The 23,421-nt window shown below is 23.3% G+C and overlaps 3 protein-coding genes across 7 annotated transcripts; 1 reads left to right on the forward strand and 2 right to left on the reverse strand.

The window, feature by feature from the left end:
• Positions 1 to 3,446: 3,446 nt before the first annotated feature.
• On the forward strand, positions 3,447 to 6,256 carry LOC126904055 (uncharacterized). Its single transcript, XM_050682698.1, has 5 exons — positions 3,447 to 3,645; positions 4,261 to 4,318; positions 4,424 to 4,456; positions 5,204 to 5,407; positions 5,562 to 6,256. The coding sequence occupies exons 2-5, from the start codon at positions 4,279 to 4,281 to the stop codon at positions 5,948 to 5,950; spliced, it is 666 nt and encodes a 221-aa protein (XP_050538655.1). The 5' UTR covers positions 3,447 to 3,645; positions 4,261 to 4,278; the 3' UTR covers positions 5,951 to 6,256.
• A 5-nt stretch (positions 6,257 to 6,261) lies between these two features.
• LOC126904054 (uncharacterized) lies at positions 6,262 to 13,210 on the reverse strand. 5 transcript variants are annotated; one of them, XM_050682695.1, is made up of 11 exons: positions 12,363 to 12,419; positions 11,915 to 12,059; positions 10,547 to 10,632; positions 10,289 to 10,312; positions 10,074 to 10,227; positions 9,876 to 9,952; positions 7,509 to 7,671; positions 7,323 to 7,399; positions 6,800 to 6,823; positions 6,573 to 6,726; positions 6,262 to 6,506 (listed from the first exon to the last, which is right to left on the reverse strand). In XM_050682695.1, exons 1-11 carry the CDS (start codon positions 12,402 to 12,404, stop codon positions 6,406 to 6,408), a joined length of 1,047 nt encoding a protein of 348 aa, XP_050538652.1. In that variant the 5' UTR covers positions 12,405 to 12,419; the 3' UTR covers positions 6,262 to 6,405. The 5 variants fall into 5 exon arrangements, with proteins under 5 accessions (XP_050538652.1, XP_050538651.1, XP_050538650.1 ...); XM_050682693.1 differs by lacking the exon at positions 12,363 to 12,419 and adding an exon at positions 12,691 to 13,209 and having other exon boundaries at positions 6,263 to 6,506; XM_050682696.1 differs by lacking the exon at positions 12,363 to 12,419 and adding an exon at positions 12,434 to 12,502 and having other exon boundaries at positions 6,264 to 6,506.
• Positions 13,211 to 15,238: 2,028 nt separating this feature from the next.
• On the reverse strand, positions 15,239 to 20,429 carry LOC126904056 (40S ribosomal protein S18). The gene is made up of 5 exons (XM_050682699.1): positions 20,281 to 20,429; positions 19,894 to 20,079; positions 17,609 to 17,710; positions 16,250 to 16,341; positions 15,239 to 15,341 (listed from the first exon to the last, which is right to left on the reverse strand). The coding sequence occupies exons 1-5, from the start codon at positions 20,281 to 20,283 to the stop codon at positions 15,266 to 15,268; spliced, it is 459 nt and encodes a 152-aa protein (XP_050538656.1). The 5' UTR covers positions 20,284 to 20,429; the 3' UTR covers positions 15,239 to 15,265.
• Between the last annotated feature and the right edge of the window lie 2,992 nt (positions 20,430 to 23,421).

Raw genomic sequence — 23,421 nt, forward strand, 5'->3', positions numbered from 1 at the left:
TGATGTGTGGCTGAGAAGCTATTGGTTTTACTATGTCATATTTTTTCTTATTTATAAAAACTCATACAATTTCGTTAAAAATGGTCGATTTTCAAGTGTTTTGACCAATAACGTAATGCTTACATCATTCTAAATTATTTCAGGAACAACTGCGTTTTTCTAATCTAATCCAAATTGAAGCTCTTGAAACGTATAAATAATTTTAAAAAAAATTTGTCCCGCGGTTTTTCTACCGTAAAAAATTGGCAGTCAAAGCAAAAAAATTTCGCTTACTAGAATTTATTTTATTTTCAATTAAGGAAATAGTTCAACAATTATTTAATGTTGGATTAAATTTTAAATCATAGAAATTGTGCGATTACAAATATACAAACTATAAAATTTAACAGGTTCGCATAGAATCATTTATTATAGCAGTGATTTCACTGTCAAATATCATCTATACTTCTCCCAACTATGCCGTATCACCACCGTTATGCTGGTTTTTTAAATTTGTTACACATAATACACATCGAAGCGCTTTACGGCAGCGATTTTAATCACAAGCAAATATTAATCAATACTATTCTAAAAAAATTAGAAATTATTTTTGTTTAACTATTCACTAGCATTGCTAGAACTTGACCGAACCTTCTGATTGAACAGTCATTAGAAATGTGTAATAAATTATTACTAATGTTTTCTCGAAATGAGTACACGAGCTTATTAGATAATAACAATATTTATTGGATTCTGTTCTAAATTACCTGACAAGTTGTAATTATTATTTGGATCGAACATATTCGTAGGAGTAATTACCAATGTAATCTATGACTGTATTCACTACAGTGTACCGATTTCATATCTATCGATCCCCAACGTGCACGCGTTTGGCACACATTTCTCTTCCCCATTATATCACTGCATTGCATTTGAATAACAGTGAATCTGTAAAGCTTTATAACAGCTACAGCAAGAATTCTTAAGTTATTGTTAATACATGTATACTGGTTTTAAATGTTAATATGACACCTTCACGACCTTAACGTTGTGTGATTCAGTTTAGCATGACCTGCCGCCGGCTTGAAATGTCCTAAATATTTCTTGTCATCCAACTTATACGGTTCGCAGCCAAAAATTATGTAATCAAAATTATTTCAATTATTAAAATCATATTTGTTTTATAAGCTCATAAAATCAATTCAGTTTAACTTTCACGTTTGCACACAATGTAAAATATTACATTATTATTATTGATTAAATGTTCTGCAAAACGTGTGATATTTTTAAGCAATGGCAAAGTATGATCAATAGTTGGAATCTTTTAAAAAAGAACCTTTAAGATCCGGTTCAAAATAATTTCTAACGAAGAAAATAAAGAACCAAGGATCTAACCGGTACCTCAAATTATATATTTAAAAAATTCTCTTTAAAAACTGGAATCCTACCAAAAACTGGTTCTTAAAAAGTTAATAAAATAACTTACACTATGTAAGTCATATGATTCGCACATTACCGTGCTAAAATATGAATCCTATTATTATTACAATAGTACTTGGTAGTAATCATAAGTACATTTAATCAGCTGTTTTATGGCGTAACTACAGATTACATTTAAAGGTAATAAGCAATTAAATATTATGTACCGAAAGAATATTTTCGCGAAAATTTTATCGGTAACGGGAATATTATTCTGTAGATTATTACAAGAGAATAAATAATTAATGCAATAAGAACCTCTTAATTATTTATTTTAAGAAACTCTTTAAAACCAGTTCCTAAAAATCTCATAGGTTTAATCTCCGAGTATGATTATTTACTCATAAAAGTAATAATGGAATAATTCACAAAATATATTTATAGGAATCATAAATAATCAAAATGCTGCTGTTAAAATCAAATAATTTTCACACATTGATACACATATTTTGAATTTAATAAAATGTTTGAGGTTTTATTTTAATAGTAAATGGCAATTGAATTTTTGACATAACTTTATTCGTTTGGTAAATACAAAACTCTAAAGTTTTAAATTTTTGGAGACAGTATATATGTACATATATAATATACGAGGACTACTGGTAGCTAATTGTTTTTTTATGATGTCACAGATACTCAGCATTTATTGTCAATTATGACTTTATTAACAGATATGCTTAAAGTGTAGTCGTTAGACACATTGTTGTAAGTTAACATATATAAATACACTAACTGGCAATACAAAAATATATCTGTCAATAATCATAAATGACAATAAACGCTACGTATCTATGATTGCCATATTTAAAAAAAAACAATTAGCTACCAGTAGTCCTTGTATATTACACATGTACGTATATGAACTACAAAATTTGAATCTTTAAAGTTTTATATCTAATAAATGAATAAAATTATGTTAAAAATTCAAATGACATTTACTATTAAAATAAAACTTCAAACATTCTATTAAATTTAACATTTGAAAAAACAAAGTTTACATCCTCACGAGGCATAAAAAAAGAACTTAAAAAGTATTATATAGCTAATAATCTAAGTTCAAGAATAATATGTAATTAAAGGTATCAAAAATATATAAATATTTTTATTCTGTAATTGAGTGGATAAAAAATTGACTTTGTAAAATGATAAATTTTTTATACTGTATTTCGATATTTTAAGCAATACTACAATTGTAATATTATAAAAACAGAAATTGTAGAGATTGTTTATATCAGACTCCTTAAAATATTCTTCCCAAGTTTTACATTATAAACATTTTTTCCCAAGCAAAACATTTAATTTATATATGATATAAATTATCAAGTATAAAAAAACGAAAATATTATAAATTAATCGAGAATTTGTTAAGCAGAACAAATCAATTTTATCTAAAATATTTAAAACTATATTTAAATATTTATAGTTAATTATTTATTAAAATATTAAAAATATTTAATTATAGTTACATTCGAGGGGCAAAAGATAGGCAATATAAAATTAATTTTTTTTCTAAATAATTTGTTAACATGTTAACGAAATATAAAAACTAATTGTAAATTCTTTCATTGTATTCGTAATTTTGCAAAACGTAATTTTAACATTCATAGACATTTTTTAATTTTATTTTATTAGAGAATTAACTATATTTTAGACAACTCATACTCAATTTTCTTTCATGGATATATTATGAGTTATTTGACACTATGTTACGGTTATGAGATGGCATTGTAATTAAAATAAAACATTATAGGCCTATATTTTAGCATATATTCTTAACAAATTAATAGATTAATTCAACCAATACTGTAGTTATGTATATCGATTACTGATCGATATTACTGTTCTTATTTGTAAGTTACACATCGAACAACTGTTTTAAAAATGACGTCAACCATATGGTGCAATATGAAAAATATTTACCTCCCAAAATTATGTTTGTCTCAGAATTACTAGTATAAAGAAATAATCCATAACAATTATAATTTTGACTTTATATTAGTTATTTTACATTATTTCGTAAAAATTTTAACATACAACTCCCTGTAAGATTTATTTTATACGAAAGTAACTCGAGTACTCAGAAAACGTTAATTAATTTGATCATAATAAAAACCTTAAGAAAATAAATAACACTTAGAATAATTAAAAAGTATACAATTGATTGGATTTAAAGCTTTCGTTACTTAGGTAAAATAAAATAAATTAATCTAGTACTAGTAAATCAGATATAAGGTTTTTATATTTAAATTTCGAGAGCATACTCCTTAAAAATATCTCGTATATCTAATTGGAAAACTTAAATAAATAAAACAGATTTTACCAGAATTTAAAAAAACTTTGTTCAATTTTTTTATATTTATTCTAAATCATTTCTGCAAATTGTTATTATTTCAATGTCTATTACAATTACGATGGTATACATAATAAATTTTATTTAATTTTAAAATTGCAATGTATAAAACCAATTAGTTTAATTTTCAACAATGTAAAATATACTAATGTTTTTTTATATGATTTGATTGTTATAAGATTTATTATTTTAAAAACAATTTTTTTACAATATTAATTCCTTAGTCTTCTTCCATTTACTTAAACCAATACATTTTTGCAACAAAAACAAAATTATTTTTTAATATTACGTATAAATATTAAAAAAAACCAATATTTAGAATTTATTAACTCAAAACTTGTTTATTTGTTTTGAACTGTAATTAATACTATATATACATATTGAAATTGAATATAGAATTGTACTATAAATATTATTTAAAATTATGATAAATCAATAAAATTCTGTTGTAGATCCATAAACTTTCTTCAATGTTTGCTTTAATGACAGTATTTTTATTTTATTCAAAAGGTAATAACATTCAAAAATATAAATTTATATTGTTTTATAATAATTACATAAAAATTGTTTAAAATATTTGAAAAGGAAAATAGATCTATTAATTTATTTTATTAGTTTTTGGGAAACCCCTACATGATCTGCAAAATGGTAAGTCTATAAAACAAAATAGTTTTTATTATTATGTTAGAAATTATAATAGAGATTTTATTATTTATTAATTATATTTAAATAGTTGAGATCAACTTCATAGGGGTTAATAGAGGGAGCTAGAGAGAACTAAGCTCTTTACAACCATTTAGAAAATTATACATATTGTTATATAAAATTATTTTTAGGAAATATTTAAGACCACAAAGAATTTTATATTAGTTGTGCCTATAGTTATATTTACATTTTCATGTATGATTTTTATTTAGCAAGTTGTTCAATATGTCACAATGAACCAGCCACTGTGACATTAATTTCTTGTAGACACAGTACATGTTCTTACAATAAGTTGTATTATTGGTAGGCAAAATATTTACAAAATGAATAACTTTAGTAAGTGTTTAAGTAGAACATTGGGTTTTTCTCAAAAGTTTGTCTTATTGTTTTAATTTGAGAATTAAAATTAAACAAAATAAATTGAATTGTATTCATAGTGTTACTATGAACACAATTTAAGCTTAAATTTCAAACTTAAGCTGTATTAGTAGTGCAGGTATAGAAATAAGCTAACTTCTATACTGTAAGACAATTAAGCTAAGGATTAATAAGAATACATTAAACATATTGAGTTTATACTCATTACATGTCGCGTACATATTTACAACGGTGTAATGAAAATAAAATTGAAAATGAACAATAAATATTATTTAAAGATTTTGAAGCGTTTGTAAAATCGTATTATTGCAGTTCCAATTGAAGCACATTCAAATGATCGTAATTTTTTTGGCTGTTATCCTCTTCCACATTTAAAAAAAATTTTGTTGCAACTTCATTCATTAATTCCGTATAATTCGAATTCTGAAAACTTCCTTAAACAACGACTGGAAGTAATTAAAGGAACAGTAATATCTAATCACGAATTGAGCAAAATACGACATGCCATTCGACAAAGTAATTAACAAAATAATCACTTTTATAATCATATAAATATTTTTAATGTATATATTTACTAAAACTAATGGCCAAGCAGCCAATGTTAAATATATCAATAATAATATATATATATATATATTCTTAAATAACAATTTTTATAAATGTATTTCAGTTGAAAAAAAAAAAGGTCCTATCATAGAACTGAATAGGTTGTTTTATGAAGTTCATTTAAAAAATTTAAATCAACGGATCCAAAATGGTATTTCTGATGAAGAGTTGCTCTTAATGTACAATTATCTTATGCCCGGAGAAAATCCCGATGAAGAACTTATACAAAAATTTAAAGATTTAAAAAAAGGCGAATACCCTTCTGCAACACTCAAGGCAATTCGCGATCGCCTAAAAAAAAATGACTATTCAGTTAAAGAAGATATATTTCTGCGATATAAACTCTTCCACCGTTTATTAAAGAAGGAAGAAAAAAATATGTTACTAGATTATTTCTCCCGGAACGGCTTAAACGGCCAAGAAGAATTATATTGGAGGTATGGTCCAATATAATTGGTATGGTACCAATTTTTATGGTAAATAAAAAATTAATGTAACATTTACTTTAGACATATTTCGAATTTATCTTGACTTTGATGCAAGTGTCAACTTATATACCCAAGTTTAATTAAGACGTTCATTTTCTCAAAGACTATTGAAAACATTTAATTTTTATAATGAAGAAAAATATTAAATAAATGTATACATATTACAATGTACAATATAAACATGTTTTTTTTTTTATAATACCAAAAAATTATTTTGTTATCTTTAATTAATTAATTATAAAATACATGTATAAGCTGATATTATACTGGTTGTTATGTACAATTATTTTGCAAATGTTAATAGTAACGCGAGAAAATACAGTGTTCTCTGACATAGAAAACAAAAATACACATACAAATTTTATGTTTTTATAGTTATTGTGAACAATATTCAATGATAAATTTACAATTATTACATATTCAAGAATTTTCTAAAAACGTTACGTTTCTATTCAACAAATTAAAAAACCCCGTATTCTCCATAATACTCAGAAATTGACTGAAATTTGAGTAACGAAATTCTGTAACAAAATTTAATGAACTTGAAATGTCAAATAACATTTTATTAATAGTTAAGGTCTAATTACTTTCTGCGTCATACTTCATCAGAATTTTTCCTACATCTACTAATGAATGCTTATAGCCCATATTATTTAATCTCGATTGTATATCCCACACTGACACCAATCCTTCATCATCGTTTTCAATTGTATGAAACACCCTATCGATATATTTTTTAGTCTAATAAAATAACATAATTTCATTACAAAAGTTAAACATTGGTTATTAAAACTTTGTTACGAAAAGTACAAACCTCATCTGAAGATTCATTTTTATTCTAAAAATATGTTTTTATAAATTAAATAGGTTTTTAAAATTTTGTTGAATAATAAATTTATAACTAGTATTATTAATGTAATTTTTTTTAATTTGTAATTGAAATGCATTTTATAATTTAGAAATTTTTTTAATAAGAACCTTAACATTTATAATGTATTTATTTCGAAATTATAAAATAAACTTTAGAACAATTTAAAACATTGTAATAGAAAAAATAATAAATTTAAAATATTTGTGAGATTATACAATATATAAACCATTTTAAAATTGTCTGAATCTCGAGATTAAAATTTTTAATGTATGTCAACATTTAATTTAATTTGTTGATTTTTTTTTTTATATAAATTATGATTTGATTTATCAAACATACATTTTATTAATCTTTCTGCGACAAATTATTTTGGAATTAAATGAGTAGGGCAATTTTTAACGACCTCTTATAATAAAAAAAAATATTTTATGTAAATGAGTAAAGTTTAAACAATTAAAATTTTTACTTGAACGTATAAAAAATCGTAAAAAAGGTCTTTTTCCATCATTTTTAAAAATTCTTGAATATTCGAAAAACGATATCCTAAAAATATATATAATTAAAAGGTTATTCATTTAAACATATAAAATAATTTTCCCTGTAATAATTATAACTGATTAATGATTAGTCAAAATAATTTGAGTATTAGTACCCTCGCAGTCAAACATTAATAGGATTTTTCCCACTTCAAGTAATGAGTTTTTGAAGCCTAATTCTTCTAATTTGTTCTGAATTTCCCAAACAATACTCAGTCCATCACCTTCTTTTTCGATCATATCATGTGCTCTCTTTATAAGTTTGTTATCTTGTTCATTCTAATAAATATAGATGACCAAAAATGAGTATAAATTAACTCATTAATTACTTAGTTTAATTTTTGTCGCCAAAAATAAAAATAAGGTTTTATTCTTAAACGTGTTAACAAAACAATTGTTTATATTGATTTTACATTATTTATATTTGTATGTAAAAACGTTTACCTCTTTAGAATTTTCAGCGACATTTTTAATTAAATTATTGCAAACAATAAAAAATGTAAATAATAAAAAGTAGTTTAAGTGTATCATAATATTGAAAAATTAAAAACTTTAAATCTATGTAAACTAATTTATTATCATAACAAACTTGTATGTAAATGCTGATATTTCTCTGAATTACTTTTCAAGTGAATACATTACAGTGTATTCCCTTACAAATCGGTTAGTCAAGATTAAAAAATATTTTTATTAAAAAAAATATTTTATTGCTTATATAGAGTATTTGCAATAAAATATTATTACTACAGGCATTACTGGCTGTTAACTTCATTATATCACTAATTTAAACTTAAAATATAAAAAAACCATTTTTAATACATCGAAAATTCAAAAACATTTAAAACTTAAATAACTTTACGTTTATTTTAAGAAAAGTTACATATTCTATTATAAATATTTAAAAAAATCAATGTTATTACTATTTAATGTAAAATTTTCAAAAAATTACCTATTAGTATAAAGTATTAAGCTCCGTTTTTATTTCATTAAGATAAAATTAATTGAATACATTAATCAAGTTCTAACTTGATGTAAAATTACTAATTCATTAAAGCTTTTATTGAAATAAATTTTCGAAAACTGGTAAAATGATTGCTAAATTTTTATTTAAAGTAAATTTATCTCGCCGACGATATACTTTTTGAAAATTTAATTATTAGCGCAGATACTTTGGGTCTAATTGTCATACCGAAATTTATTCTATTAACTTTAAAAATATTCCAAAAATCCTAATTTCTTGAAATCTTCTTATCTTCTTATTCTTCCTCGCCTTAATCCCAACTACTTGTGGTCGGCCACCCTTATCCTAACACATCCACTTGACACGATCTCCCACATCAGCTGTCCTCATATCGCATTCANTTCCACTTGACACGATCTCCCACATCTTCTACGCTCACATCAGCTGTCCTCAAATCGCATTCAATAGCATCTCTCCATCTCTTTTTTGGTCTTCCTCTATCTCTTCTTCCTTCAACATTCATTTCTATAACTGTTCTTACAACTTCCGATTCTTCTCTCCTCATAACATGACCAAACCATTTTCTTGAAATCTAATATATATAAATATAGCTAATGTAATGTACTTTAAGATGAAAAAAGAAATACTATCTAAAAGTTATTAGGTATCAAAGCTAAAAATCATACAATTTCTTTAAAAATAGTCAATTTTGAAATGTTTTGCATCGGAATATCAATGTTTTTTATAAAATTGAGAGTAAAATTTGAAATGATTTCATATTATGAATTTGGTATCATAACCAGTTTCTAAAATATAATACGATAGTTTTTATAAACTATTTTAAAGATTATTTATCTGATATTGATGGACTAAAATAACTGACCTTTTCTGACCTAAAACATTTATAATAGGTACGAAAACAGATAAATAATTGTTTTTCGTACCTATTAAATACGCTAGGAAATGTTTTACTATAGTGATTTTCAATACTGACAAATACCAATCAATTCTAATTTAAAACATTTCTCAACTCCACTTTGGTGGATGCCTACTGTACTTTGCCTTTTCTATATTGTTCTTTAAATTTAAAATACTAAGTATTATAATTATTTCTTAATTGATTTTTTTGAAGTGAAACTTCTTTACAGAGGGTTCGAAAAATAAAATGATCGAGCATCACAGTCGGCTTAAAAGTATATTTTATATTATAATTTAGCACTGTATTTCCGAATATTAAAGTAAATTTATTTAAAACTCATTAAGTAATTTAATTAATTTCATTAATTTCAAGTAATTAAATTCAAATCATTTTGATTGTGCATAAAAAAAATTAAAAAAAAACACAATAGATTTTCACGTGATATCTTCAGAACGAAAGAAGTTTTACTTCATCCGCGTGTACTTGTAAGACGCAATATTGTTTTTTATCTTGGGCTATAACTCGTGAATATAAATTTATACTTATATTTAAAATTACAAAGAACAATTTGAAATAAATCAAATATTATTTATTAAGAATTACTTTTAGTTTTAATTGTTTGTAATAGCCTTTTTTCTCTAAATTATTCAAAAAAACTTCAATGCTCGAATAATGTACTCCTGTTAAGTTGAAGAATTAGGTAAATAAAAATATTATAATAAAAATTTAGTAATAATTTTTAGATTTTATCCATTTGAACAACACACATTCTCCTCAATTGCAAATGACTGATAAATTTACCTTCAGATTCAAACTTTGTCAGGATATGTCCTATTTCAATTATCGAATTGTCATATCCTAAACGATTAAGTTTTTTTTTTATATTCCAAATAAGTATCAAACCATTACTATCATTGTCTATGACCGAGTATGTTTTTTTAATGTACTGTTCATCCTATAACAAAATATATTTCAGAGCTTAAATTTAATTAGTCTGTAGTATTCATCAAACAAACCTCTTTAGAAGTATCGTTTTTATTCTAAAACCATAAACAAAATTTCAAAATAATTATTAATTATTTATCACCAAAATCATCATGTAAGTTTATCTTTGTATACCCGATAAGTAAATACATCAAAATAAATAAAAACATGTAAATAACTCAATTACAGATAACTAATATAAAACAAAGATTATTGTGATATTCATAAAAACAAAATACCTGTATTTAAATTTAATTTTGTAGACATTTTTTAAAATATATAAAACTTACAACGTTTACTTGCTTGTGTAATAAATCTTCATATCCATATTTTTTTAATATTCGCATAAATCTTTGAACATTTGAATGATCTTGTTCTTGAAAGTAAAAATATAAAAATACTATTATAACGACTAGATTTTAATAAATCAAATTAAGTGATGATATGATATTATACATCTATTAATTGCTGTTTATTAAATAATAAGCTCGCAAAATATTTTTACTAGACATTTTTCAAACATTTAATAACCGCATAAAAATAATTTTAGTATTACAATAACTGTTATGACAGTTATTGTAATATTAAATGTTTGAAAAACTTCTAGTGAAAATATTTTTTTAAATGATTTTTTTTAATAAATAAAAAATAATCTATATTAGCAATAATTATTATTAATAAATTGTCCTGATCCGAACTTAGCAGTTAATGGACCGTAAAAAATATAATTTACCCCTGCCGTGGAATAATGAAAGGTAAGGGATGATAATGATGAATATAATGACAAATTTAAGATATAAATTGAAGGAGGTAGTCAATTTTCTCATTATATTTACTCACCTCTCCCATTAATAAATACCGAGTAAACCATCGAAATTTCTCCAAAACGGTAAATAATAATAACAATGATAAATTTATATTAACATTTAAACTGTAAATTATTAATTTTAAAACCGTGTTTTAATGAGTTTTACTTATAAATTAATTGTGTGTATCGTATTGATAGTACAGAGTCTCATATAAAAATAAAAATTTTAGTATCAGGGATTCATGAGAATCACTATTGAATTCTTTAATTTAAAATAATATTGTCAGCCGCTTGAAAATCGCTAGCGATAAGTTGGAAAACATCTCGAAATACTTTAATGCATTAGTTCTTATAAATCCCTGGTACTAAATTTTAATATTTTTATTATGATATTCTTCTCGAAAATACCGATGTAAAAATTGATAATGAAAACTGTTGCACAGTTTCATAAATTCCTGATACGAAATTTTAACTTTGGAACAGTGTCCAAAGCACAGTCCGTCGTGGAGGTCATCCAACACTGCATGAATTATATGTCGGCGTGCACTATAACTATAGACATCTTTTGCACAGTCGCCTAGCTGCATTCGCGCACTGGAGACTAATCTGTACAGTTAACGTGATTAGTAACCGCCACGAGCCGCTGCTTGGACACCACATACCTTAAAGGTATCCAATGTTACACAAGAGGAGGTTGCACGGAGAAATGATAGGATGGAAAACTTCTTTGATAAAAATAATTCCTTGTTTGAGATAGGATTTTGAAATCGGTAGTAAAAAATGTATTTATGTCTATCTCCCTGTGAAAAGTCCTGAACAGTGTACACGGTAAAAATAATTTCAACTTTACTTGCGAGGTCAAACATCAATAGGATTTTTCCTACTTCAAGTAAATCGTTTTCAAAACCTAATTTGTTTAATACTTCTTGGATTTCTTTAACTAAATTTGCACCAACAGATCCTTTTTTCATTATATTTATCGCTCTTTCAGTATGCTGCATATTAAAAAAATTATAACACATTGTACAAAATAAATTGTGCTTATGTAAATAAATACATTTTTTTATGAAATAATATATGAGATCATAATAATAACAACAGTATAAAAATTTCACGTATAACTTATATTTTAATTTAACTATATTATAGTTTCTATAAAGGCAATATAAAGGGTTAATCGTTAGCTTGTTATAAATTTTAACATTAAAAAATAATTGGGAAGAATTGATAATTTATTTAAAAATATAAACCCCGTTTGAACAGTTTTGAGTTTCTCTTAACATTTATTAAAAATATACCACAAAAACTTTCTTCACTATAAAAAAACAAATATATTTCATTAAGTTTTCTCAAATACAATAATTTTTACTTTGGCCTTTAAACGTAATTTATGATATTGAAAATTATTTTGCTAAATTAATTAAAAATATATAATTTCTTATTGAATAATTTAATAATTTTTATTGAAAATATTTAGAAAAAATAAAAGTTTTAACTATTATAAAACTATATTAAGTTTTGAGTTTTTTAGGAATAGTTTGAGTTATTAAATGTAACATTATTTTTATAACGTTTATATTTATATAATGAATATGTACATTTGCTTTACAAATTGACAGACATTACCTCGTTCAAGTGTGCGATTGCATTTTTTAATAAGATATTAAATAAAATTAAAAAAATAAGAGATATAATATTACTTAGGTACATTTCAATTACTGTTTAACCATAAAAAATATTGAAAATAAAAATAACTGTATTTAGTTTATAGAAAATTTACTATATAGTGTTGATAGATATTGAACGTTTTATAAAATTTCGTAATAATATTTAGTGAACTCAGCTGGCTTTTGAGAAATTTATTTTTCACAGTAAATAATTATTATTTACTGTATACCTGTGCATTATAAATGGGAGTAGAAGTATCATTAATTAAATATGATACTTTTACGCCCATTTAATACATATACTACATAGGGGACGTTAACAGTTGTTGTTATCGTTCAATTGATTACTTTGATTGTTTATCAACCGGGGGCATAATTTTAAATTATGCTAAACAAGGGCAAACTTTTGAGCCGTTTGCAAATTGTCTCCCATAATTAAACCACTAAACTAGTTTTGTATAAAAAAAAATTGAATAAATAACTTATAGATTTTTTAGTTTTTATTTACAATTTTAACATAAAAATGTATTTTTTTTAACCGTATTGCTATTTTGTAGACATTTGGCATATTATTTTATTCGTTAAAAATAATAATACTTCACAGTAAAGTTATTGTACAAATCATAAAATCGTTTCATTTTTAATCAAGTGATAATTGATAACAAAAGAATTGATTATCTGTGATTAATATTAACACAGTGATATCAAATTTTTGCAATTTATCAAAAGTTAAAGAGGAAAAAATATTTTTCTTATTAAATAAAAATTTTTTTTCACGACTAAAATTTAATTTTTTTTTATGTTTCATTCATTACATTTAATGACCCGGAAATTACTCGACTAAATAAAAATATAGCTCAACTTATTATAAGAAATATATAGAATATAAGAATATTTGCTATTTTTATGAAACATTTATTTATTTATCAAGATATTTACTTTTTATGCAATTTCTACATGTATTCAGTCACTTAATATTTATTACCCTCGTCTATATTTCTTAACTCTAATTTAAAGTAACATTTAAAATACTTTTTTTTATATAACTCACTATAACTACATAAAAATATGTTAAGTCATGTTATTGCAAAATATGCAGTTTTTAAACTTAAAAAGTGACTGAATTCAATTTGTAAAACATTAAAATTTTATTTCTAACCCTATTTATGTAATTACAGAGATCATACTAGATAATCACCTATCTTTACTTATTTTTAATTTATTAATATATCATATTGTATCATCATAAAATGTTCTAATAATATTTTATTATTTGCAGATAATGCAAGAATATTAATTAACAATCAGAAAGACTTAGAATTATTACAAAAAGATCTAAATAATATATTAAACTGGTGTATCTTTAATAATCTAGATCTTAACACAGATTAATCATAAAATCTATCAATTTTTTTAAAAAATTTAACTAAATTATATTTAATTACAAAATATTTAATCATACAATAAATCAAATTTATATTAAAGATCTTGCCGATACGTTCGATTCTAAGCTTCTGTTTAACTTTCATTAAAAATATAAAAAAACGTTTTATTGTTATTAAACGTAATTGTTACAAAATCCAACTATATATACGTAAATGTCTACGATCTATCCTAATTCCACAACAATTTATTTAAGAAACTAGAACTTTAAATCATTGTAATCATATTGAGAAAGTATAAAATAGTTTTACTTATAAATGTAAACTTATTAAATTACCTTACACTGATTATCAAAATATACTTGTTATTCAACATTTTAAATGACAAGAGGAAATTCACTTATCTTTTAAAAATAATTTACACAATATAAATAATAAAATTATTTTTCTTCATTAACATTTTACAAACCGCTGGTAAAACTTCATTTAATGATCATTTATTCAGGTCATTTTTCATTCTATTATTATGTTTAGATTATAAATATTACAATACTACATAAATTTAATATCAATTTTAACAATACTAGTATCAAGCCCTTTAATTTTTATACACGTTTACCATTAGAGTAACCACTTTATAATTTCTCCGTTAAAATTACTCAACTAAATTATTAAATACAATTTTCATACTATATTTAATACTATAATAGATATTTAATCATTTATAACACTTATAAATCATAGAACTACTAATTAGAAACAATGAAGGAAATAGAAGTTAATTTTGCTTTTGAAATAACCTACCAATTTCTTAAAATTAAACACTATCTACAGATCTGCATCAGAGAATTTTATATGATAGTGATTTTAATCAATGTCTGATATCATCTATACTTGTCCTAACTATGCCAGTTTTTATATTAATCAAGCTTAAAATTTAAATAGTAAGTTTGCTGAAAGGTCATGCCATTATTTATGGAATTTATTTCATTAGTAAAAATATTAATGAGTACCACAAGATTCATTCTTCTTTTAAATGAATATCATCTTATAAACCAAGCGTGGCATGTTAAATTAAATTAATTTTTTAACTTAGGAAAAGGAAGACAAAAAACAAAAAAAAAATTCAGTAAAAATAATTAATTTATTAACTTATTTCTTCTTAGATACACCAACAGTTCTACCTCTGCGTCCAGTAGTTTTGGTATGTTGACCACGTACTCTCAAACTAAAAGTAACAATAAAAGAAAAAGAAATTAGTTTTAAATCTAATTATTTTTTGAGATAATTCAATATATCTATTAAATATTGTATAATTATAACTAAAAAAAAAAAATTATGTTAGTTTTGTTCAAGACAAATTAATTTAGATAGAATATCACAGACTTTATTTAATTTATAATTATTTGCATTGTGATCAATTTTGAGTTGTATAAATGAATAGAATATCGATTAAAAATAAAATGTATTGTAGTAGACTTTATGAACTTAAATAAATGTATTATAAGTTCTAATTGAAACATCTATATACAAATAATTTAGCATAATTTACCAATTTCACAACATATGAAACATAGTGAACCGTTGATTATGCAATGAAATATCAAAAAATATATACATATTTTAAGTTAATAATAATATTTTGTATCTTCACCGATAGAATATAAAATGAATTATTACCATTTATATTATCCTAATGAAGATATTATTTTGGCACAAAATTAAATAAGTAGCCAGAAATGTTAGCTAAAAAGTACAAAATAATTTTGTGCATTTTCAATAAGGCTAATAACATGTAGCATAAATGCATTTTATTTAAGTTAAAATCAAAAGAATGAATAAAATTCATAATAGGTGAGCAAAATAATAAAAAATTAATATAAAAATGGAATGACTTAAATCTCATAAAATTTTTCTTTATAAATAGTTGGCATTTCTATATTAAATTCAGTTAAAAATTTTTTTTTACTTCAATATTGTTATTTCTCAGATTAATCAGAATTAACTTAATCAAAAAATAATAGACACTATTAATGTAGAGGCCCAATTGTAAGTAATATAATTAAAACATGTTACAATAACAAAATTATTAAAGTATTTTTGAACATAAAAAAATAGAAAAACAATGGAACTTACCCCCAATAATGACGTAAACCTCTATGAGCCTTGATTTTCTTCAACCGTTCTAAATCTTCACGCAATTTGCTGTCAAGTGAACTGGATGTGAGCTAAATAAATATTATAAATTAGTGAAAATAATTAAAAACTAAGTAGTTTAGAATTTTAAACATTTTTTTAGATTATAATTATTTAATATTTGGTACTAATGTTTAAATTAAAAAATCTGTTTCAATAATTAATAAGAATTTTACTGTGTTATTACAAAAATAAATATAATATTATATAAATAGTAATACAGTAAAAGAAATTGGAACATTTTGACAATGATTAAGAAAAGGGGCACAAGTCACTTTTTGACTTTCTTCTGAGTTGTGCATATTCTTTTAAACATTGTTAATTTACAAAAATTACAAAATACAACTTCAGGGTTGCTACAAGTTGAAAAATTAAAATCTATTCCATGATTTTTCTATCAATAAAAAAAATTCATCCTCGATCTCAAGACTTAGGTTAACATTTTATCTACCCCTCTACCTGTCTAAATTAAAAAATGTATTACAGAGAATTTTCAAAAATTATAAGAAAAATACAAGTTAAATTACATGTTAAGTACAGTGTGATTAACTTATTGTTGACCACAAAGTTTCTCCTGAATTAGTAATTTTGAAAATATATTTTTGGGGTTCTGTTTAGTATTAATTATTTCTCAATTTATAATATATATTTATATTTTCTCAGTTCAATTGTTTTAAATTGATGTTTAACATCCATATTTATTAATTTATATAATAAAAAATAACAAGTGGATAATACAACTTGAACCAGTATTTTATAAAATAAAAACATTTTTAAATTTAGATTAGAGGCCAGGAATGGGTTATGAATTTTTTTTTAAACTTCTGAAAAACTGGATCAAAAATTTTTTTAACTTCCAATCATTTTCTAAGTAAGGTAATTTTTCGAAATTCAATCTATTAAAATATGTGTTATAATTTAAAAAATATTAGTATCCTTAAATAAATATAAGGGATAGACATTAACAATATTTAATCACTAATAATTTGAGAATTAAATTCTACATATGAAAAATGTTCATAACTTATAATTTAAAAAAAAATCTAGTCAACAGTAATTCAATGACTCTATATAATCAAAATTAATACATTTAAGATAAAATTATCTTAATTTTTAAATATTTGCATGATTTATCTTGTCATGTTGAAATATTCTGAATTATCCTTTAAGTAATTATCAATTAAAAACATGGTTCCCATAGACTTAGTTATTAAATTTTATTACAATTACATAAATGTTGTCATAGAAATAAACACCATTTTATCAATACAGCAAAGAAAAATTATTATAGAGTATTACTTGAGAGTATTTGCCATCAACAATATCTTTTTGTCTGTTCAAAAACCAGTCAGGAATTTTGTATTGACGAGGATTTTGCATAATAGTAATAATCTTTTCTACCTGAAAATTAAGACTATTATAGTAATATAAAAATAACTGTAAATAAAATAAATTAAATATTTGAGCTCTGGCAAAGACAGTGGCTTTGCCAGAGCTCTGAAAGTAACTCTACAGTTAGCATTAATAACATTAAGTTACCAAAATCGTAACAGGAATTGTTTTCAGCAAACAAACTAGTTCCTCCTTTCCCTTATTAAATTTTCATTTAAGATTAAAGAAGATTTATAATATAATATAAAAATTATAGCTATTAATAACTTCAGGTTTTATTCTTCTTAAGTTGTAGTTGATACCTTGATTAAGTATTTTATTGTAAACTCATAATAAAATATTTAATTATTATAAAAAAAAAAAACAATTTATTTTGTTAATATAACCCTAATATTAACATTTATTTCATTTAAATAACTAGAATCTTTTACTAACATAATTTGGTTAAGTTAAAGAAATTATAGTGTAAAATGAAGTAATATAACTAATCAACTAGAGCATAATTTTTAAATGTCATTAGACAATCAAAAATGATCACATCATAAAGAATATGGATTAGTTAAAGATTGCAAATAATGGCTAATTTGACATAATATACCAATTTCACTATATACAAAATATAGTGAACCGTTGATTATGCAATACTGAAATTTTTGATATTGATTTTACCATACTTAGAAATTTCTTTTTTACAAGTTGTTTAAGTTAATTTTATTCAATAAAAATAATTATTTTTCTAAAACAATTTAATGAGTTAGATTGATTACACTTGTGCCAAAATATAAGAATTAAATTAAGAAAAATGTTTGTACTTTAAACAGTTGTCTTATATGAACAATTTAAAGATTCCATTTTTTTAAACATAATATTACTAAACTAGGCAAGGTTTTCAATTTTAAAGTCTTAAAATAAAATTTGTATCTCCACCGATAGAATATAAAATGAATAATTCTATTCATATTATCCTAATGAAGAATTTTTAATAGCAGAAAAATGTAATAATTAGCCTAATAAATAGGAAGTTAGTAAAAATATTTTTGTGCGTAGATTAAAATAGTAGATACATATATTTCTTTTTAACTAAAAAAAATTAATTAAAACAAACAAAATCATCTTAAAATCTAATTATTATTATAATTTTATGTTCATACAATATAAATGAATTAGTTTACTATAACTCAATTCTTTTTGCTACTGTATATAATCTATATTACACAATTCAACCACTTAAATATACATTTATTAGTATATTAATTTCTCATATTGTGTTAATATTTTCGTAGTTATAACATATAGATAAAGACCTTATATTAGAATTATAACTAATATTCACTAAAACTCAAATGTTATAAATCATATATTAAAATATATAATATAGGGTTAACATATAAATAGATATGAAAGATAGAAATGTGATGTAAAAAAAAAAACAGTGTTATTAATAAAAATATATTAACTCAATGGATAATGACATTAGTTCACGAGGAACTCAAATAGTTTAAATACTTGAATTAACCATTTTAACAAATTTTGTTGAAGAAATGTGTTCAGTAAACTATTTAATTAAGGTCGATTTGGAAAAATTATGAAAAAAAATGCTTATAATGCTCAATAAGTACTTAACAAGTATTAAATTTTTTGTAAGAATAACTAATAAAAGCTGTTTTGAAATAATAAAATTATTATTAAAAATAAATAGTTAAAAATATGTCATTAATAGTCAAGAAAGCAAAAATTGATGACAAAAAAAATTACAGCAAAATTTAAAATATGTTTTAAGTTACACGAGTTTTAAAATAGATCTGTTCCACCCTGAATATAAATATCTATATTAAATCATGATTAACATTATTTCTCAAATTATTTGAAGGTATTAAAATAAATTATCTTTGATAGAGTGGAAATTATAAAAGAATTTAAAATACTCATTATTTACTAAACACCATTTAATTAACGAACCTATTTATATCATTCTACTTAATATAATATCTAACAAATTTATGTTCCTTCACAGGCATGAGCTTCCCATCATAAACAATAAAAAGCCCTTGGTAATTGCAAGGCATTTTTATACGCAAACCTCAAAATGTAATACTATAAATTTAAGTACTACGAAATGACTAGAATTTGCTTTATGAATAAAAAATAACTCATTATGTATCAATAAAATAATACATTAATTTAATACATACCTCTTCTTCAGAACATTCACCAGCCCTTTTGTTTAAATCCACATCGGCCTTCTTTAACACGATGTTAGAAAAACGTCTACCAATACCTTTAATGGCAGTCATGGCAAACATAACTTTACGTTTTCCATCGATATTCGTACTGAGAATACGAAGGATGTGTTGAAACTTCTCGGGAATAACCAAAGACTAGAAAAAAATGAAACAAAAACATTATTGTAACCTAATGCAATTTAGGTATTAGATAAAAGATTAAATTATTAATAATCTAAACAGTTAATAGAAAATTGGTATAAATTAAATAAGCTATAAAGTAAAATAGACAGTGATTTTTAAAATAATGATTAGTTCTAATGGATTGAATTGGATAAAATTATAAGGAATAATTACCATTTTGGTAGCGTCGTTGAAAACTGGCTAGAAAAGAAACTTACAAATCTAACCAATAAGTGCTAATGTTTAATACCGATGTAAACATAGATTGTAGAGGTAATGCCGTTTAAAAATCAGGCAGCCAACTGCTTATTTAGAGCCCTTCAGTGTGCCCAACTCTAATTAATAGTAAAAAGTTATGAACATCAAGTAATAAACGAAGATAATATTATCATAGTTTTTAGTCACGAACATAATAAAAATTATCATAATAATTATTAATATTATTATATAATATTAACCGAAGACACATTAAAGAAATTAATATCATTATTCAATATTTTATTTAAGTCTTCTTCTTCTTTTTCCTCGCCTTAATCCCAAATACTTGGGGTTGGCCAGCCTTATCCTTAACTTCCACTTATTATTTTATTTAAGTATAATTTAAATGTGATTAAATTAACTAAATTGCTAACTAATACTTGTTAATTACGACGCGCACTGTCTGGGGTTTGAAATTCGATAACGGACGGCTTCACTTGCCGAGCGAGAGATGAGTTTGGAAATTGGGAGTCACAATCCCTCTCTTCGGCGACAGACTAACCAACCGTTTCGGAGTATCACTAGTTAAGAAAAACATCTCTGTTGGGGGAGGTCACTATGGCCTTTTAAGGAACTAAAAAGCATTTTCTTAGAAGACACTTAATATAATATACATTTAAAGAACATAAAAAAAAATATTTAAAATGTCATTATTCTTTTATTATGAAAAATAAAAACGCATCATTGTAAAATGAATAACTTCACAGCTACGCATCGATACTTCAATAAAATGTAGTATATTAACTTTAAATATTTTATTAAATTAGAAACATTGTAATATAATTAAATGTTAATTGTGGTTACATTCTTTGAAAACTAATAAAAGAGTTCAGTTTTTTTTCTTCCAATAATCATTTTAAAACATCTAAAATAGTTAATTAAAAAATTCAATTTTCTTTGTAATTTTTTCTAAAACTTGAAAGTATAACATAAATTGTAATTTTATCTATAGCCAATTTACAAGAAACAATATTAAAATGTCTATTATATTTTTTAAAACTGTAACATTAAAACACTTCAAAATAATAAACAATACAAATCAGAAAAAATCATCTATAATATTATTACGTAAGTAGTATAAATTTCAAATATTTTAAATTTTATAAATTTTTAATATATCATAACGGTTTTAATTTTTTTAAACCATATAAGGTGTATGGTGTTAAAAAACTAAAATCGTTTGGTGTGCATGTGACAACCCAAATGCTTTAAAGTAGATGAGAAATTACTATTAATTTTAAATAAACTGTTCACTATAATGCTATCTTAAATTTTAAACTAACATTTTATCAGATTATAAATAATATTAATTTAAATGAAATAAACATTTTATATTTTCTTTCTAATAAATTTTGTATAGTGCTTTTTAGTGATATTATTTTCTTCTAATTGTGGTATTATGATCCATATATTATTTGTTAACAATAATATAAATAAACAAGGCCGGATTAAGGGTCATCAAACGCCCTCCATCGAGTTCAAAGGATTTATAATAAATTTTACTAGTCTGTCATAATTAGAGATATATAGTATTTCTAGTTTTCTTTTTGATCATCACTCTTTTATGGTAGTGATAGAAGCCCATCTCAAGATACCGCCCCGATATAGGTCTTAATCTGGCCTGGGCATAATTTTTCAAAATTGCATAGTACAAATATTGTTACAATAGTAAAACCAAAAGAATCTTTAGGTATTAGTTTGACCAATTGTGTGATATCTGTGTATTTTAATTTAATAAAAGGATTAGATACCTAACTTTCATATTTTGTTAACAAATTTGTTTTCAACTATTAAAGATATAAATATAAATATAATTATGTCATTCAGTCACGGATTTAAAAAACTTTTCTAGTAGATTAAAATAATTTTTTGTTTATAAAATACTTAGATGTACAACATTCATAGTAAAAGTTAAAACTCTTATATAACACATCATGTTTAATAAAAATTTATCTGTGTTTAGATACATTTAATAGAACAATTTTTTCCATAAGTTAAATTTTCAGAGTTGAAATAATTCGTAGACTCATATATTTTAGGATCAGTGTCTGTAGCATTTTCAATTTTATTTGTATACACTATTCGTGTTAGAAACTTTGTATTAAGAATATTAGGGTTATCGACATTTACTAGATTTCGATTACTTAGATAATAATTTTCCTTGAACAAGGCATCAACAGACTTAGGATGTTATAATAAAATTTATATTATGATAAAAAAATATATAATTATATTATATATAATAACAGCATACGAAGACTCATAGTTAATAATTATTGGTTAAATAATGTGTTTAAAATTACCGAACACTTCATCGAAGTAGTCGTCTGTTGTACTTTTATCGATGAAATGAACAAATAGTTTTTATATTCTTCATAGGCAAAGGGTATAGAACAGTTGATTTCATCCATTGAACTTCTCGAATAATGTTTATTCGAGAAGTATAATTACAATTATTATTATTTTTTTGATAGGTACAGATACTGTAGCGATTTTTTTTCTATTTAAAATTTGAACAGATAACTCGATATTTACCGTATTGCATATATTAGCCATAAAATTTATTGATTATATTATTTCGAGATGAATATTAATATTGATGTAATTATAAATCGTCCATATAAATGTAATTTATTGAAAAATTGTTAACAACAATTGGATTTTGCAAAATAATCCCAAGCATTGACACAAAGTCATAAAACAATACATATAGTTGTTATTTTTATATAAAATAAAAGAATATTATTCTACTTTAAATAGNTCTGTTGTACTTTTATCGATGAAATGAACAAATAGTTTTTATTTTCTTCATAGACAAAGGGTATAGAACAGTTGATTTCATCCATTGAACTTTTCGAATAATGTTTATTCGAGAAGTATTATTACAATTATTATTATTTTTTCTATAGGTACAGATACTGTAGCGTTTTTTTTTTCTATTTAAAATTTGAACAGATAACTCGATATTTACCGTATTGCATATATTATAGCCATAAAATTTATTGATTATATTATTTCGAGATGAATATTAATATTGATGTAATTATAAATCGTCCA

This window comes from Daktulosphaira vitifoliae, unplaced genomic scaffold, assembly GCF_025091365.1.
Source record: "Daktulosphaira vitifoliae isolate Bord-2020 unplaced genomic scaffold, ASM2509136v1 Scaffold_4, whole genome shotgun sequence".
Classification (NCBI taxonomy): Eukaryota; Metazoa; Arthropoda; class Insecta; order Hemiptera; family Phylloxeridae; genus Daktulosphaira; species Daktulosphaira vitifoliae.